We start from the raw sequence: 18,814 nt of genomic DNA on the forward strand, positions 1-18,814 counted from the left end.
TTCAGGGCTTGTTGGAGGACGTCTTGTTTATCTGGGCAAAGCGTGAAGGTAAAATTTTTTGTCCGCCAGACGGCGCTGTGATCCCACTGACTGGTGGATATCCGGTCGTTGGCAAATTCGAACAAAAGAAGAGTACAAAATCAAGTCTGGGATTAATTGGATTGTGAAAACAATTGAATTATTGTGAACTTTTGTCTATAAATAGAAACAAAACAAGTTGTTCTACACCGTGATTCTGAAAATGGCATTTCGCGTCTTTATTTTGGCTGCAAGCATAGGCAGATCTCCGAGGGCACAATAGCACATATCTTAACACTAAAAACAACGCTACAGTGGCGGACAGAAGGGCAATCTTACAAATTTCTTTGTTTGTCACATTAGCTTGGTATAGTATGGCACACAAAATCGGTTTAGCTCGCAAAATCGCCTCTGAACCATGAAAGATCCATCCGGTATTGCTTGAAAGGAAATGAATAATATTCAGTTGCTATGCGTCACAAAAGTCATGTTGCCACAGAAACTGCTAAAAATTGCAATACACAAACCTAATTTTTGAATTATGAAGTGTTGCCAAGCCGCATGGCTGCCACTGGTCTTCGCCTGTTGGATTCAACTGGTAACCTACTGGCACCCATGTAGCATTCCCGGGCTATATGTTATTTCAGATGCAATTTTCTTCATGGAAACTCGAATGTATTAAATTTACAATGATAGAAAAATGTATTAAACGTTAAAATATATCATATACAGCAGCTTTAATGCTAAAATGCACTCAACGCAATTGTATACTCCTTTAGAAAACGATAGTTTCGTTACGTCATAGCCATGTGGCAGGCTAGATAAACGTTGATGGTTTCCAGGTTAAAGCTTCCTTGTGCGCATTTTCCGCAGAGCATTTGCTGTGCATTAGACCAGCTGCAATATCACAGGCAGCGCTTACGCGTTCAGCTTTGCAAATTAAACAAGGGCACTGCGTACAATAATAAATATTCATTTTTATAACAGAATATTGCAAAGAATTTAACTACTTTACAGTCGTACTACATAGCATAGCGTGCTTTCGTCAACGTCAAGGGCTGCTCCAGTAGGAATCAAACTCTTGAATACCGAAGATGACGTCATCTCAGAAAACGGATGCTGGATCTAACTTAAGAATCAAAGATCTGGCAATCAACTTTGGGATCATCATTCTTCTTCTAGTTCTTCTTTATGTCGCCATCAGCCTTATTCAGTGACGCAACACAGATGTTTGTTGCAGAATAAAGGAACCAACTTGCATGCTGAATGTGTTTCTTTCATTTGTAAAATATGTTTTTCTTTGCACATACGTTTATATTTTTCGTTTCAATTATGTTTTGATGTTTGAATAATATCTACAGTATAAGTGGTACATATCATGTTTGGTCTCTGTGTTTTTTTCATGTTGTCTCGCCAAGTTTTTATGATTCTAACCTGGATAATCAGACAGACAGTACTTTCACAAATGTTAAAATTCTTTTGTAACAGCCAATGTAGTCGGCTACTGAATATAACATTATGTTAGTAGGTTTTTACTGGAAATTAAAACCCCATTTTCGAAAATTTGCAAAGAACGCACAGCGCTAATAAACAACTTGATCTCACCACTGTACCCTTACTCTTTGCTATATTTTTAAATTGGGTGTGCTTACAAGGCTCATACAGTGACATAACTTAGGTTGTTTTTAACAAGGAAAATATTAATTTGCATCGTTAAGTCGCGCGTGTACTGTATAGTATTGCAGGATGTGGGAGTGGCTCACAACGGACATAACGGTATATAACGGTTCGTTTAGGACGCGTCCTGCCTGTTCAGTACAAAGAGTAGGCTCGATATTACAAGTCGATGTGTTGCTGGGTGTTAATCACATCACTTTTATTAATTTCTTGAAACATTCGGACGCTCGGTTTGAATTTTCTGTGGGTAAAAACTGTTGAGCTATTTTGATGTAGGTTTGCAACCGGGAATTGAATTATTGCTAGTTGTTTATGCTGTATATGATTATGGCTTTGTTCAACAAGAATGTTCGTCGTTATGGTGACGCCCCTTTATTGTATGTTTCATATTTACGCGAAAATATTGTGAAATGTTGGTATTGGTTAATGCAACATAGGTATGGACAGTGGAATTGAGACTTACGAAACCAACTATAATAATCAATTAATAGCACTAATAAACGAACATAAGCTGCTATCTTTACTCCTTGGTGTTTTGTTCTGAAACTAGCAACAACAATAACACCCTTTGCCCTCGTTTGACACCAGGGGGGCGTCGCGCAGCCAACATTCTGAACAACTTCCGCAATAGGCAGCTGGTTTAAGCCGGTATAGTGCGGGTATTGAACCCTCCCAGAGCGTATTGTGTCAGGAACAGTGAAGTTTACGTGCTTGGAAACATTTTGTGACCATACGCCTTGTGACAGCAATTCAATGGCGTGAGTTTGAAAACTAACATGAAGACTTCGTAAATTTCTGATTGCTTCAAATTTAACGTTCAGACAGGCATTGAAATGTTGTCTTTGATTTGAACATTATCAAACACCGGCTCAACGGTTTAGAACAGTTGAAATTACATCAGTAAAGGCGTGTTTGGACGCTTTAGCGCTAGTCTGAATCCGCTTACTTTTGTTCGGGCGAAAAGAAAGACCGCGTTTCGGGGTCAGTCAAGCACAACATTACTCTCCCATCATTTGTCAAGTGAGTTTTCTTTTGTTGGTTCGCTTGTCTATCAGTAGTTGTGTTACCTGTTGGTTAAGGGGCGACTCCATATGTAGAATACCGTTGTTTGAATTGCACAGTGACGGTTCGCGTGTTTTTACAACAAGCTTTATACGCCTCCTTGCACTGCCATATATTTGCCGGCGCGCAGAGGGAAATAGCGTTTGTGTGTGTTTCCTCGATACGAACCGCCGGCTTAAATCCGATTTATCCATGCGTTAAAGTATTTCTTGTGCTCGAGCGATAGATGCCCACGCCTTTTTCCTGTGCCAGAACCAAATTGTTTCATTATAAAACGTGGTCTCCAACTGCGGGCGGACGCGTATAGTTTGAGCTCAGATATTTCAACAGTAAGTGTATGAATGATCGTTTAGTTTGTGTTTGCTCTGCGTAATGGAACATAAGCTTGCCATGTGAATAGTTACGATTTAACACTTGATAAGCATAAACTTAAAGGTTTGGAACCGAAAATTTTTCTGTATGTGATTAATTTAGCCAAAGCTTGCACTTTTAAAACATATAGGAAATAAATTTCCCCCCACGGTTATCAAAATCGAAAGTTGGAGCAGTTTATTAAAAATTACTGCCCTCAGTTTACCATCAGGCCTATTTGTGTAACACCGTGTGCAGCAGTTTGCGTGCACCCTGCCCTGAACTCTATGTTGCGTTTGTTTATGGGGTTTTCAAAACTTTTGCACGTACACTTTCAACTTCGGATCAAAAAACATTTGTGCATCGAGGAAGTTGAGACCGCTCGGAAGCGAATGTGAGATTCTGCTCAAATTATTAAAGGCAAATTGAGCTTGAGTCAAAAATCTTCCGTACTGCCTCAAGGCATTTTCTCAAGTGGACGACAACTGGGTACTATGCTTCGTGTCTGCGACGAAGGCCTTCCTGCAGTTTGCAAAAACTTGCAGAGATGTTTAGGTTGTGGCGCAAAGAAGGACAGAAAGATGTTTATGATATATTTCGCCAATTTTTCAGACGGTATAAATGTTAAGACCATCAAAACTTGAAGCATGTCTTGCTTTAAGCGTATCATTATAACAAGCAGGTCGTTTAATGGACCAAACGAAAGGTGTACTTCGATATATCGTCTCGATGTGCGTCCTGTCAGCGCGAGGAAACGCTAGTCAGCGTACATACGTTGCATACGTGTTTCCTACTAGTACAGCGCTATTGTCTATCTGCAGGCACACAAAATCGGCCGTTGTCACGTCACAACGAGCAATTGTTTGTCTTTAGAAAACGGCAACAATAGATCCATGGGAAAACAAGACAACGTGTTTGTTTCAGTAATTACAATGTTAGGAGGAGAAAAAAAATAAGATGAAACAGACTACGTGTATCTTAGGAGTTCGTTATGTTCAAAAGGTTTGCAGTTGCCCTGGGGGATATCACCAGACATTCCATTCACGACCTGCTGCAGTGGTTTGTGTAGTTTTAAGATGAAAACAATTGCAATATGCATCTTTTGTTTGCACAACAGGTTGGTCAAGGCAAACCACAGGTAATTTGATAATATCCTTTAGATCAGTTTGTCGACTGGAATGTAGGGATAACGCTTGTGTTCTTGTTTGTTATTGAGGATATTGAATTTTGAAGAATAATGTCAAGGTGGCGCTTTCTTAGCAACAAGAAATGTGGTTGTTATTGGCTGTGTGTTAAACGCGGAACAAAGGCGTGAAGGTAAACTGATCTACTATAAACATCTTTACGTTTCGTCATTGCAGGATTTCTGCTGTCTGTCTGTCTGACATGGAGTACGCCTTGCAACTAATTACTCTGGAATTCAAAACACGCACTACTCCATAACCGCCTCATGACGTCACTTTGGCCGGGCACGTTCCGTTATTCGCCACGCTTGAGTGGTTGCTGCGTGGAAGGGAATATAAACCGACGTATAGGGTCTAGGCAAGGGTGTGGCGAATTATGCCGACAGCGCTGTGAGAGAGACTGAACAGAGCTTGGGGTTTGTTAACTGTTTTCGAAGCGTGTGTCTGTCAGTTTGTTTTTCCTTTTGTTTTGCATTTTCGAAACTTTACCAATGGCAGTAGATCATGGCATGGGTGATTTTAGATGGTATTAATGAACTTTGTTCGGTTGTAGTGTGTGGACACTGACCTGTGCGCCGAAAACTGTCAGAAGATCAGAAAGTTAAGTAAGGGGTTGCGGAGTCAAATCACTGAGTTTCATGATTTACATAGAAAAGATGGCACTCTGCATTCAACAGAGTGCGTCCCGTGTCAATAATTTATGTCATCAAGTCGGTATTGAACGTCTGTTTCTCCAAAAATCCAAAACTTGACCTGTATCTTGATTTTTTCCGTTGTGTAAAGTGGTGTCAAGTTACTAATTAAAGTATAAACATCCATATTACGTTGAAATAACTTCTTATCGCGTAGATTCATTATGCGATTTCAAACTTTGTGAGTTTAGATTTCTCCTAACACGTGGGCGTTGTTCACTTCTAAGTATAGAAACAAAAGGGTGAAGGTTTTGAATTCTTTCGAAGCGGAAAACTCTATATTTTTCGATGTACCTCCGACATTTTTGTATGTAGGTGGGCGTAAGGAATTTTACTTGGAGCCGCCCACTATACTTCTACCATTTATTACAAGACGACTCATTCATCTTCACATCGCGTATCAACCGACCGTAGTGCAAGCTTGGTGTATAGTGTGGAAGTAACTATAAGGAAGTACTTTAACTTCACCCCTTGTTTGGTGTTAGATATTACTCCTGGAGAGAAACAATAGGTGCGAGTCAAAGAGCAGTTCCTTATGGATTTTTTCCCTTTCATTTAAATGAAGGCCATACCTTACAGGTAAAACCTGTTTCAGGTAAAAATTCAACAATGTGTTTGTCCGGTTGGGCACATGTTATCACGCTGATGAATAGCAAAGTCAAAAAATTTTACTGTGCTTGAGCTTTCATCCCACTTGCACTAACGTAAAGCACTAAAGGTGTTTTCTCCTTAAACATACCTTTGGTTGGAGGTAATAAACGACGCTGAAACCAAATTACCGGATTTCGAGCATTATCAGATAAGCGCGGTATTACAATTGCACAGTCCAAGCCATGCAATTTATGACGGTATGCCAGTGTGTTGTAATACTGGTCTTTCTTTTTTGTTGGTACATTAGGTGTTGTGGTTTGTGGCATAACTTCGTAGTTTGTACAGTAAGACTTGGCGTGTTTCAACGTGAGTTGTGTGCAAGTTGTCTTAAAATACAATTATCATTTTTTGGCGCGAAGACCACGTTAAAGTATCTTATCTGATAAAAGCGTCGAGGAAAGGAAGTACTTGTTGATTCATATGATAAGCTAAGAGTCAAGGAATTCGAAGGTTGCGCGAAATACTTCGATTGAACCACAACAATTGCTACATTCTTTTTGGTTGTATTGTGGACTATTCAACAATGGAGTTGATAGTAATCACGAATACCTGGAAAGGCGCAATTTCAGAGCGTGAAATCTGTTGTCACGGGGGACGAAATCGCAGATGCGAATGCAAGAGTTTTTACTATGTCGTAACAATGGCCGTGATGCTATTTAAAGACCTAAAACAATTCCGTATCAATGGACAGGGGGCTGGGTCTGCAAACAGTCGAACGACCTCACGATTTTTGTCAAATATTTGGTTTTGGACGTGCTGTAAAGGATTCTTCTTAACGCCACGCCAATTGTTTGCCGTTCCGTGGTGGAACGTTGCCATGGTAACCGCCCGGAATCCATTTGTTCAACTTTCGAGCTGGTTACTTTGTAGAATAGCAGATGTTTGCACTGGACACGTCAGTTCGGTGCGTTTCTAACGTATTTTTTGTAAAGCATGGAAGTTTGTGTGCCAAATGAGCGCATAGAGTTCAGTTTAACATCGAGTGTGGTTGCTCTAATAAGTAAAGTTCTAGGAATAGTTGCTGTTGCAAATCAATTAACTTAATTGTTAAGCGTGGCTTTTTGTATAAAAACCCATGTCGTTTGTCTTATAATGTCTTCGTTTAATATTTATATTTCGTCTACATATATATGCGGCAGCATCAGTATCGTTTATTCAAATTTGTAAACGTTATCGAGCGAACCTGAACTTTCAGTTTGAAGGATTGGACAAGTTTTAAATTTTGCGATTCATGGGACCAGCTGTTTTGTACATTTTACCTCCTCCGGTACAAAGCAAGCATTTGAGCTTATGTCAAGAAGGATATCCCACTGCACTTGCCCAGAACAGCGCAACGACCATGACACGTTGCAAACTCTAACGCCTATCAATAACCACAAAATTGAGTGAAAAATTTATCACGGCATCCTGGTAACGCTGTCAGTGGTCGATGACACAGATGCCTGTACAGTGGTGACGCTTGCCAGGAAACCCAGGCTACTCACGTCCGGATAAAACTACCAACCTTCGTACAAAGGTTTTTAGTGTCCGTTTATGATCTTTATACGGTCGAGCACCAATCGGATGTGGGCGTTTCTGCTTGGTGTTATTCAGCCGTCGAGATTTCGTGTGTGGTAAATTTGTATAACCGAGCACACCACAGCAGCCACAGTATTATGAATGGGGGATGTTTGCTGCTTTGTTTTTTGAACGTTATTTAAATTTTAATTCTCCCGCAACGGGTTAGCATGTAAATGTTCGTCTACGTCACTGGTCGTATAGTGTCAGCAGGATGTTTGGAACTTTGTTATCAACACAGGATTAGGAAACTTAGGTATCGATGTGACATACGTATAAGTTATATATGCATCTTAATCAAATCAAATTTAGGTGTGCGATGCTACTTAACCGCATTTAATGGCAATATTATTTAGAGACACTATGTGGTAAAGTATAGTAAAGCAGTCTGTAGTCAGTTAGTGATAATATTTTTATTTAGAATAGCGACAGCCAACGTCTCCGTCAAGCAAACAGAATCATGTGCGTTTGTTTGCAACACGCCAATGTGACACAATTGTACCACATAGCAGGCATGCTTACAACATGGTAGCCAATTACATTGCCCTCACTTGTGATAATTAATTTACTGTTGGGTAACTTCGTTCCCGATTTGTATCAATTTTATATGCGTGTATGAAACAGTGTCACACGTATTCACAACCTACTTAATGACTCAATTAACTGTGAAAATATGGTACAAATCCCGCGACTAACCGTATGATCAGTTTGTAATGATTTTTGCAATTATACAAACTACATATTGTTTGTGCGTAGGTTGAGGCGTTATGTTGATACAGGATATAGCGAACAGTAATTAGCCACGTAGACACAACCCAACGTAAGTTGTGTTCCAACCAAAAAGTCATTTTTATTTCATTGCTTAACACGTGGCAGAGGACGAGCTTTTTCGTACCTCACGTCATCCATGCCCTTTCCATCTTTAAACGGTTGACTTAATTCACAAAACGCTTCTCTCCCGAACGTTGAAATTATGAGGTGGAGGGGGTTTAGGCTTCAGTAGACTTGAACACGAAAACGTGTACGTGTGGAATTTGTTGGTTCAACTGCGTTCCGCTCACCCGGTTTTGTGAATATCAAGCTGATGTTTCAAACATTTTGTATCTTAAATTTGATTTTAACCTGTCAGTTGAACTTTAAATTACGTTTTTGTGTTGAAACTTGCAACGCTATACCCATTATGAACACTACGACCTCATAATACATCACAATGAAAGCGAACAAATTTATTGAAACACATTATATGGGAATGCAATTCCAGCATTAACTCACGTTAGTTTCGCACCAAAAACCAGTTTGTGACCAAGCTGGTCAGGAATTGGTCAACTACCCAACCAACGTATGCTACCAAATTGTGTGACAAGGATTAAATAGTGGAGGGTTTCCTTTTTAACTGCGATTTTTTTGTTCGTTTTGCTCTTTGACCCCTTCAAACTGTCTCGATTTACAATGCAGGAAATTGGGTGGATTAAGTTCCACATCCATTGAAAAAGGATTTGGTTCGGCCGCACTGCTTTATTACGCGGTTTCGACTGTTTCCGTATTTTTGTTTCGACAAAGTTTTGTGGCTGCGAGCTTAGTAGCTCATTAATGAGTGGGAGCTAGCAGCATTAGGTGCGAGGCATTAGGTGCGAAACATTAAGTGCGAAACATTAAGTACGAAGCGTTAAGTGCGAAACATTAAGTGCGAAGCATTAAGTGCGAAGCATTTGACATTTTCTATAGAGACGGTAGTTCAAAAGAGCAAAAAGAGTGAATGCAATTTAATTGTGACTTTTAAATGTCAACGACGATAACGTTTCATGATATATATATATATATAGCTCTTTGCAGTTTTGCAATACAACAGCTGTTTTTTGCACTAAATTTACTCTGACAATGATTAACAGTAATGCTTATTTTCAAAGAATCCTGTAGTCTCGAATAACCACAGTTTGTGAACTTGTTAAAACAACTGAATATATTTTTCAACACGATGGCTTGGAAACAAGGACTCTTCGGCTGCTTCGGAAATATGGGGCTTTGCGTGTTGGCTTTCTGTGCGGCCCCACTTGCTATTGGAAAGAATGCTGAAGCCGTCGGCGAGGCGAGCTCTGTGCTGTGGGTAATCGCTGTTGAGGTCGCTCCTTGTATAGCTGGGGCCTTGCTCAGGGGGCTTGTCCGCAAGAAGAAGGTTAGTATCACAATCTTAATAGCAATTTTATTCGTAGGGACATAACAAACAAAACAAATTCAAAACAAACAGTAAAGCCCATCTAACTACTTACAATCGAAACGTCTGAGAAATAAATTTCTTCAGTTTGTTACATGGACTTTACTTTTTTTTTGTAAATTTAATTCGTTATCGTGAGAGGTGTTCGGTCGCTTCGCAACGTGGCTAGAGCTAATGACGATTGTACGTGTAACTTCACTTGCGAGTAAGTGAGGATCTGGCATGCCGAGAATCTAATATGTGTGGAATGACCTCGAAGTAGATCCGTTAAAAAAATGGCACTTTCAATTAACGAAACAAGTGCTTTGGTATTATCATTTGCTCGGTGTTATTTATTGCGTGCTGTTATTCAGAAAATACCAACATGGGGTTAATTTATGATATAGAGGACCTTTACCAGCGAGCTGAACTTTAAAACTCATTAGGCCAAACACGGAATGTGCTCTCATCGTTTCGCGTTGTGATTTAAAAGCGTGGTTTGTGACCCTCTGCCCTTTTGTGAATCTCGCCATTATATCCGACTCTCAAGGGGAAAGTTGTGACGCAATTAGATTAACTACGGACAACTGCATTGTTTTGCTTTAAACGGTCACAACATATTTCTGTTGCGACGGCCGTTGCCTTCCTTATATACACCCTGCTCATCCCATGGACCATGCAAACAAATTTTTTTATTAATGACAGTCAAATTTGTAAAGTCAACGACAAAAAAGATTTTTATGAGCAAAGTGGAGTTAATAATATGATTTCTGTGAGATGCAGACAAATGGCCGCTGTTTCGACGAACAAGGTCTCATCAGTGCAGCTTTTTGTGACTTTTCTAGACGACTTTGTCGACCAAACGGCCAGGCCTCGTAGGTCGAAACAGTGGCAATCTGTATGCAGCTCACAAAATATAAAGCTATTTTAAGCAATGTAAACGCCCAAGCAAAGACTTCCACCTATATAGTCACCACAAAGTGGAAGTCTTTGCTTGGCCGTTTGGTCAGCAAAGTCGTCTTTTAGTCACACCAGCTGCACTGATGAGACCTTTTAGGTCGGAACAGTGGCCATCTGTCTGCAGCTTATACACATTTAAAGCTATTTGTATAAACGCCAATTTCGTTACAACGTTGCCAAATACAATTACATCACATCTAGTGTGCGGAAATTGTGCAGTGAAAGGTCAAAGCGAGTGAAACATGTGACACGCTGAAGTTGCACCCATCGTATTTCACTAAACGCTGAAGCAAAACCCGTGAAATGAGTTATGGGCACACGTCATTGGTCGCTCGAGCACCGCCCCTACGTCTATGTTTAACAATAACAATATCTCAGAGCCATTGCCTTCCGCGTGGCATTCGTAATGAATGGTGACTTTGCGCCGCCTTTGCGAACATCCCAATAAAGAAAGAGTGGTTTGATTTCTACTGTGGCTCAAAAATTTCTATCAGGGGTGACACTTAACTCAATGTTTGAGTATGTAGTAATTATTTCCCACATTTAATTCTCATCTACCTTATAATATTTTTATTTGATCTCTACACTTTGCTAGTAATTGTATAATGTAAACATTACTGGTTAACTATAATTATTTGCCAGAAGGGCCCTGTATACAAAACAATCATTGTATTCTTATGCAATTAATTAAACTTACAATGGTTATTAAAGTAATACTGTCATTTGTCCCTACACGCTTTCCTTGGGTTTCGCTGCCTAAATATCGATTTAAAAAAAAACGCAAATGAACTGTTTTTTGTTTCAATGCTGCAGGGTATAGAGGGTTCGTTCACTACAGATGTGTTGATCTGGTTGTGTGTGCCCTGCTGCGCCCTCTGTCAGGAAGTGGCGGAAACTGGGAGTATGGACTATCTCCAACAGCCCGAGATGCAGGCGATGCAGCGCGAGGTCACCAACACATCTTAAGAGCACCCCCAAATAACTCCGCAATGAACAAACTAACTATTGTTGCCTCACAATATATATTCTACTATAATAACCCTAGTATGGCGACCCCCACACACGGGGAATTCCCTCTTTGATGCCTTTGTTCCCCCTTGAACTTGAACCGTCTTTGAACCAAGCCTTATTTCATGAAGACCTCGTGACTCATGTCTCAAGGTCACTGCGTGCCCCCATGCGTGTTCTGGTTGCTTGAACGTTTTTCCTCGGCGCCAATAATCAAGTAAGAAAGCAATATGTGTTCACAGGGGTTTCGATTTCAAACAAACATTGTTAACGCCTTGTATATAGTTGTGTGCATGTTGCTAGACACTTTCACGTCGTTATATACATGGTAAAGCAGGTTGCTTTCTATTTTTGTGGTATTAACTACCAACGCGTACTTAATGAGGTTTGGACGATTTCGCGCTCCACAGCGCCACCTCTCGGATTTGTTTGCCCTACCCGTAGCTTCAGTACTGATTAATGCACCATTGCGTAATGTACAACGTGCTAATTATTTACTAACACGCTATAATGTTACTGAGTCTTTGCATTTGAGTTTCATTGCATTGTAAACTTATTATTCGATCGACGTCCAAATTATTTGTCCCAAATCCTACTTAAAAGAGATTCTCCCACAATGTTGTCTGTTTTTGAAGTTAAACAGTTTATTACCAGGGTTAAAACTATAAGCTTTATTAGCTCGCTGCCCAGAAAAATTTACAGACGAAGTGTTGCTACAAAAAGGTGATACCACCACTAAAACTTTTCTCTCTCCTTGAAAAGAAATTATTGCAATTTTGTGGAAGCTAAACTTTCACAGTGGGGAGAGGAGATGAAAGGGTCGTGAAAAACTGTAGCTTGGTTTGAAATGTGAAGAAAACTTGTTTGCGAGTTTTCTGTTGAAAAACCCTTGTTAAAACTTTTATTGCCAAATTCGCATCGCTCACAATTTAACGCACGGCGTACGTTCGGCTCAAAAATAAATAAAAATAATCCAGGATTTCTTGCGCTTGGTCGGTCAACCGCAACAGTTACGCTTGGACTCATCCACGTGCATTCCGAGGTCGGTGATGTCTGGATCGCTCTCGTGCGGTGAATAATTTTTGTCGTTGACGAGGATTTGGTTGACAAGAAACTTCGCCGCTTCGTCAATATTCACATTCGACTTAAACAAAAGAATTTTTAAACTTTGCTAATTTCTGTTCATCTTTCTTGAGAATTAGGTATATTGGGTTGCCACAAGATGTACCAAAAAATTGAATCGAGAAATTCTTTTCGCTGAAAATATAATGAACCCCGCTAATGAATTATTTTAACACGTGTATGGCCCTAAAGGTTGTTGGAATACTGAATTTTAAGCATGCCGGGGCGTTCCCAACCCATGTAACAAAAATATATTAAAAAGCCTATTGTCTCAAAACATACTAGCGATATCTGGATGATTTTTTTGCTATCGGAGGGTGTTTTATTAATTCGAAGAAAATTCACCTTTGCTGAGGTTTCAAACCAAGCGGCGAATCCTTTCTCTTTGCAATATTTGTCCATTTGATCCTTGTTTCTTGTCAAGCCTTCCTTCATTTCGTCACACTTGTTGCCTAGCAACACAGCAGGAATGCTTTTGCCATCTGGAAGCATCACCTGTGCGGAAGAACGAGACAAGTTTTGTAAATTCGCATTAAAAAATACGGCAAGAAGTTTTGTATTTATGTGTAATAAACCATTAATTTGAAGTGTGAAGTTATTTGAACAAACGTTTAATTAAAGAGCTCAACAATTTGATTTGTAATGCAAGCATTTCTCAGGCCCATGTTTTTATATGCAAAAGCAATTGTAAATATATTTTCATAATGCATCTTTATAATTAATACAAGAAAACTTTAGGATTATAAACCAAAAGGTTTGTAGTTGTACTGCTTTGAAACAAAGGGCTTTGAAACGCTCACGTGACCGATCCACATGAGAAATTTAAACAGAAACAAAGCGTTTCTTATGGTGGAACATCTGACATTAGTTGGACATTCTGATGATTGTTTCTCAAAATCACTTTATAGTGTTATATGGTACTGTTTCTATCAGACATTGTATATTTATGGGGAAAACCAAAAATCCTCTTTTTTAAGAACTGTTCTTCATACTTAAAAAGTCGAGTCTATTTTATTTTAAACGACGTTTTGTCTGCCATCCGGCGTGATTCTTCAGGGTTTTGGCGTAAGAATTCACCGTCGGGTAAAATTAAACAGAAGGACTGTTTTTTTTTCCAAATTTTATTGCATGGGTGGAATATTCTATTATACCTTGCTATCAAGGTCGTTTTTCCATTTTGCAACAGCTTCAAATGTGGAAGCTCTCGTGACGTCAAAGACCACAAAGGCACCAACGGCTTCTCTGTAGTAAACCCGGGTCATGTTGCCAAACCGCTCCTGACCTGGGGTTAAATAAACAAAGGTCTCAACAGTTGTATGCAGGGTTACCAAAGGTCAAACACTGACAGGTGGAAAGCTTTTGTTTTACTGCTTTCCAAGAATGGAAAGTGACGCTCCAAGTCACTGATGCATGAACTGATGTTTCGAAATTTAGTGTATTTTATAATCATGCAACAACATAAATAAATTGTGTAAGCTGCAGACAGATGGCCACTGCTTCGACCTAAATAGTCTCATCAGTGCAGCAGACGACTTTGCTGTCTAATCACCGTCATCCGTTAGGCACCAAGCCAAAACACTATGGCTAAGCAAAGCTCAACCAATATAAATAAAGTTATGTTTTTCAAGTTTTGTTTTTTTATTTTGTTTTGCCGTTTTGTTTTATTTATTTTAACCGCGGCAAAACGGTTAAATCACCTGCTATGTCCCACAGTTGTAGTCGAACCAATGTGTCGTCGTTCCAATGAATGACCTTGAGAGCAAAGTCAACGCCAATGGTCGCTCGATAATGTTGGGAAAATATTTGGTGCACGTATCTCTTTATCACACTGGTCTTTCCAACGCCTAAATCTCCAATAACCAAAACCTTGAAGTGAAAAATATCGTTTGTAATTCTGTCTCAAAAATATTCTTCGTGCAAAAACCTTATTTTAAATTTGTATTTAAAACGATAATTCCAATGACACAGTTAGGGGGTAGATAAACTTTAAAGTAACGCATTCATATACGCAAAATGTTGCAGAAAGTCTGCAATAAAAACAAAGTTCATGTCAACTTGTAAGTAAATAAACGTAACGTACAATACAAATATTAGAAATGCTGTTTATCGTGAAGCTTTATTGGCTATATTTTGACTTTTTTGCAAATGTTAGTATTTAAAAGAGGTAATTATGTTAAAAGATTTCCATTTCACATAACGTTGCAGTCGCTCACCTTAAACAGATATTCCTTTTTTTCTTCCATTTTGAATTAAAAGATTTTCACGTAAACTGTACAGTGTAGTTAACCTAACAGCCTGCTTAAATACAACGTTTTATTTGTGTTGTTTCAACAAATAAACCCTTTTCCAATCATTTTATATTGTTTTGCAGCCACGTCAAACCGATATGTCTTAACCTTGTCCAAGAATTATGACTGTGCTCTGAAAACTAGCTTTATAAAGTTTATTTAGGCGATTCATATTAGAAGTAATATGACAAGCTACTCGCTTTGCTTAAATGTCAAATAATTTGTTAATTGTTACTTTTTGTGTTTTTGGTGACAACCTGTCTGGATATTCAAAGTGGATATTTGTGACAGTTTGCTTTATACTCGTATACTCAGTGTTGATTTACATCCTACTTTCACTGACCTTTGTGACTGTGGGACCAGCATAGAGATTGGCAAATAACGTAACATGAGGAGACATGCAATTCGCCAAAATCGATAATTATGAAATCCCTGCTACCTTTTTGGTCATTAACTGGAATACATCAATATTTTTTGAAAACAAATTTTATGCCAGACCTGACTCTTGATTTCCGTCGGCGCCGCAAAACAAAAAAAATCACACACTTTTTGCCGTAATCCGTACAGAAAGGCTCTTTTGACAATAATATTTATAAATATTAACGTTTCTGTTGCTATGCAGCATGTTATGACTTATACTAAACCATATTATTGTCGAAAAGCCTCAAATAAGCTTAGATGGCAAATGCAAAATCCGCATCACCAAACAACAGTCGGCGAATATTTGTCTGAAAACCAAATGTGTCAGTTGCTATGATTATGTTGCTTGTACAACGTAGTAACCATATGGACACTCTGATCTCATGACGTTTTTCACCCTGCCAGTCCATTCACTTAAATCAACGACAACCATCACGTGTTGTTGCATCTGCGTTTCGACACCAAGTCGACTCAAAGCTAAACTGTGATTGCTTGTGTAAAGTTCCTCACATTGCTGCAAGTACGATCTTGAACGAACAATGGCGCAAGTAACTGTGTTGGCGCAACTGCTTGTATTATTTGCACATGCACTTATAGCAGTGCCAAAATAATGCGCGAAAAAGTCAAAGATTAACTTGCCTCGTGACCGACACAAATCATTATGACGTCATAGAGCAGGATAGCTGTCGGAACGCATTTTGGAACTGACCCATTGTTAAGGCGATTGTTGCTTGTCAGCTTCAAAGTACAGACGGATACAGTTGGGATATTATGGTGTAATAGAATATTGCCTTTATAGCTGGGACTTATATTAGCGGGGATTTTCGCAGCTTTACGAGGATTAAACAGATGGGTAACTTCTGTTACAATCTTTGGGTTTTAAAATCGCTGTGACTTCCTTTTCATATGATGTCGTTGCTGTTTGTTTAACGAGGCTGACTAGTGTGGTTTTGCACATTTATAGCAGATGCGGTAAAAACAATCATTTACACCAGACCAATAAACAACATGTGATTAAACCAATCTTTTCTGTCATTTGTTTCGTTGAAATTAAAATATAATCAGCTTTCGTTTTCTGTCTCGTAGTAAAAATTTCCCCTTATATCTGTGTGTTTACCACAGGTTGTACTTCTATCCAAAACCACATAGGCTAACAGATTTGCCATTTTTAAGCATTAAAAAAGAAATCCTAATTATAAAATTAATGGCAGTACAAGTTGCCCCCGAGTGTCTGATACATCTTCACGCGTTTCGCCAACAACCTGCCGTTACTGTTACCAAACAAAATTATAATACGTTTGTTTTTTGGTTAGATCGGTAGTATAATAATTTACCCAAACAATTTGCATCGATTACATTGCATTTTCCGCACATATAACTTATATGTAAAGCATTTATTTTACAATAGAGCTTTTATTTCGTCGATTAATCAGCAATTGTCTATTGAATAACCGCTCATCATGGACGTAAGTTTCCATGTGAAATCCCTGCCGGATTTAGCAGGGCAATCCAACTTCGCTTTGATGGTTAGGCCCACAAGGACCCACAGGGCCGTTCCAAGATGCAAGATAGCCGTTGCGACGTACGCAGTGTCGCGTATTAAGATTTCTGTGTTTAGAATCCACTTTAGCAGGTAAGAACCACACAGACATCGCACAAAAACGAAGGCAACGCAATGCAACAGGGAGAGATTCTGTTGCAAATTCGTGCTGGCGCGGTTTTCGCTTCTTAGTCCTCTCTCGCGTCTCCATGCGGCCACACCTATAGCCACAGCACTACCACAGTCTGAAACTTGGTTCCTAATACATTCCTCTGGCCTTACATGTCCTTTAGATTGCCTCGAAACCCGTAAAATCTGCAGAAGATTGCTGAAAATAAATGGCAACTCGTGAGCGACGAAAGCGGCCGTCAACAACCACCCGATTTCTGAGTTCTTGCCCAGTAGGTGATGCGCGAGAGCTTTTCGATGCGACTGAGTTGGCTTATTCCAGGACGATGAAGGGTGCAGATCCATTAACATCGGAATGACTGCATTACGCCATACAGACATCTCATTAGAAAGAGCCCTAAGGCTCAAGGCCACCATGGAGGTTGCCAGAAAGCCGTGGAAAAGGTTTCTTGTACTTGCCTGTTTTTCCAAACTTCCTTTTACTGTAAAACGATCTTGCAATTTCCAGTACATCTCATACAGCTGGTACCCAAGTGAACATAAGTACAGTGATGAATGGGCTTCAACGTCATGCTGGTCAGTGATATGCAAGAAGGCCGCCCAAGCCACAATCAGCACGGAATGTGTAAACGCCAAAACAATACGAATCAGATGATCGACCTGATTTTGAGTACCAGTCAACAGGCGTATTGTAAACGATGGAAGCTGGTGCACAATTGTCCAACAGGCAACAGTCAAAACAGACTGGACCAGATTTTGATGCACCAGACAAATTAACAGAATCATTGTGCTGGCTAAGATTTAACTGTTAACTAATCCGTAGTTAAAAACAATCCTTTTGTCTACTTCAAAAAGATTTTATTACATCACAATGAAATTGTTGCGTCAACTATCCGCCGTAAGCAAGCAGTTTTGCATTGTTTACAAACACCATACTTACATTTTACTACAGCCAAAAACGTGTAATTAGTCGCACATGGCAGCAAAGCCACAAACACAGGAACAGGATATGCAAGGATATGGCTCAGCTGCTGTCAACGATGGACAACAACACCTAACAATACCAAACACGTGGCTTGTGCGCCGCGGGTAGACTTCGAGATAAAAAAGAAATAAGCGAAACTAAAAGGATATATCCGGAGAAAGGGCAGGGCACGACTAAACACACTTCGCGCTTGTAACACCAAATTCCTGATGACGTAAATCATGGCCAAGGCGGTTGTTGCTGCTTGTTTTAGAGATGTGATCACTACATAACATTTATTTTTCCTTGGAACTGCTTAAAGGTAGATGACCTGTGAGGCTCAGTAAACCAGACTTATAACACTTTCATAAGTGTTGCAAATTAAAACTTAGCCAAGAGTATTTCTGAACTTGAACTTTGCACATTGTTTGACTGCATTTTGTGGAAAAATATGTTCAGTCATAATCTTGCATTAATTGGGAAAATTTCGTTGTGTCCACATGTAATGACAGAATAACAATCGAGAAGGCTATCCGTTTTTACACACGATGTGGCAAGTCGGCACTCGGCAGCAACTAGTAAAAAATGCTTGCAGCACTGATAACTGAACACGCATCCAGCGCGTGATCAGGTTTATTGTCGGTCAAAAGACGTTCACGCCCCCTTCTATAGCGAGAAAAACATTGCATATTTACTCCCGCGGGGTACAGGCATCGTGAAATAGTGGCGGCAATTGAAAAAAACTCTTGCGGAACGAAAAGAAACGAATTTGTTGCTCGCCAGCCGCCGGACGAACAGAAAACCACAGAAAATAAACATTCCAGAAAAAAAGGAGAGCGGCGGAAAAGAGGAGACGCGCCCACTGATCGGATTGGTTGATGCCGAAAGAGTGAGATAATAAAAGAAACAAAAGTGGATTTAAGCGAGCGGATAGAGTGGTTGAAGCAAGCGCGTAAACAACTTCGCGAACAGCATGGCCGTCGTTTCGGCTGCGGGCATG

At 39.7% G+C, this 18,814-nt stretch overlaps 3 protein-coding genes across 4 annotated transcripts; 1 reads left to right on the forward strand and 2 right to left on the reverse strand.

Moving 5' to 3' along the window:
- Positions 1 to 9,102: 9,102 nt before the first annotated feature.
- LOC145896169 (uncharacterized) lies at positions 9,103 to 11,955 on the forward strand. The gene is made up of 2 exons (XM_082985047.1): positions 9,103 to 9,365; positions 11,157 to 11,955. The coding sequence occupies exons 1-2, from the start codon at positions 9,168 to 9,170 to the stop codon at positions 11,307 to 11,309; spliced, it is 351 nt and encodes a 116-aa protein (XP_082841173.1). The 5' UTR covers positions 9,103 to 9,167; the 3' UTR covers positions 11,310 to 11,955.
- Positions 11,956 to 12,144: 189 nt separating this feature from the next.
- On the reverse strand, positions 12,145 to 14,775 carry LOC145896168 (ras-related protein Rab-32-like). Of its 2 annotated transcripts, XM_082985045.1 has the most exons (5): positions 14,687 to 14,775; positions 14,171 to 14,339; positions 13,625 to 13,755; positions 12,819 to 12,968; positions 12,145 to 12,495 (listed from the first exon to the last, which is right to left on the reverse strand). In XM_082985045.1, exons 1-5 carry the CDS (start codon positions 14,714 to 14,716, stop codon positions 12,349 to 12,351), a joined length of 627 nt encoding a protein of 208 aa, XP_082841171.1. In that variant the 5' UTR covers positions 14,717 to 14,775; the 3' UTR covers positions 12,145 to 12,348. The 2 variants fall into 2 exon arrangements, with proteins under 2 accessions (XP_082841171.1, XP_082841170.1); XM_082985044.1 differs by having other exon boundaries at positions 12,373 to 12,968.
- Positions 14,776 to 16,610: 1,835 nt separating this feature from the next.
- On the reverse strand, positions 16,611 to 17,636 carry LOC145895869 (uncharacterized). The gene has a single exon (XM_082984650.1). The coding sequence runs from the start codon at positions 17,634 to 17,636 to the stop codon at positions 16,611 to 16,613; it is 1,026 nt and encodes a 341-aa protein (XP_082840776.1).
- Positions 17,637 to 18,814: the final 1,178 nt, after the last annotated feature.

The sequence above is a fragment of the Ascidia mentula genome, chromosome 3 (assembly GCF_947561715.1).
Source record: "Ascidia mentula chromosome 3, kaAscMent1.1, whole genome shotgun sequence".
Classification (NCBI taxonomy): domain Eukaryota; kingdom Metazoa; phylum Chordata; class Ascidiacea; order Phlebobranchia; family Ascidiidae; genus Ascidia; species Ascidia mentula.

Bases quoted from the DNA above. Each gene is read 5' to 3' on its own strand.
- LOC145896169 (XM_082985047.1), top strand. From the start codon at position 9,168: ATGGCTTGGAAACAAGGACTCTTCGGCTGCTTCGGAAATATGGGGCTT. The intron at 9,366-11,156 runs GTTAGTATCACA...TCAATGCTGCAG, and splicing joins GGCTTGTCCGCAAGAAGAAG to GGTATAGAGGGTTCGTTCAC.
- LOC145896168 (XM_082985044.1), bottom strand. From the start codon at position 14,716: ATGGAAGAAAAAAAGGAATATCTGTTTAAG. The intron at 14,340-14,686 runs GTGAGCGACTGC...TTTCACTTCAAG, and splicing joins AAAAGGAATATCTGTTTAAG to GTTTTGGTTATTGGAGATTT. The intron at 12,969-13,624 runs GTATAATAGAAT...TCTTCCGCACAG, and splicing joins AAAACGACCTTGATAGCAAG to GTGATGCTTCCAGATGGCAA.
- LOC145895869 (XM_082984650.1), bottom strand. From the start codon at position 17,636: ATGATTCTGTTAATTTGTCTGGTGCATCAAAATCTGGTCCAGTCTGTT.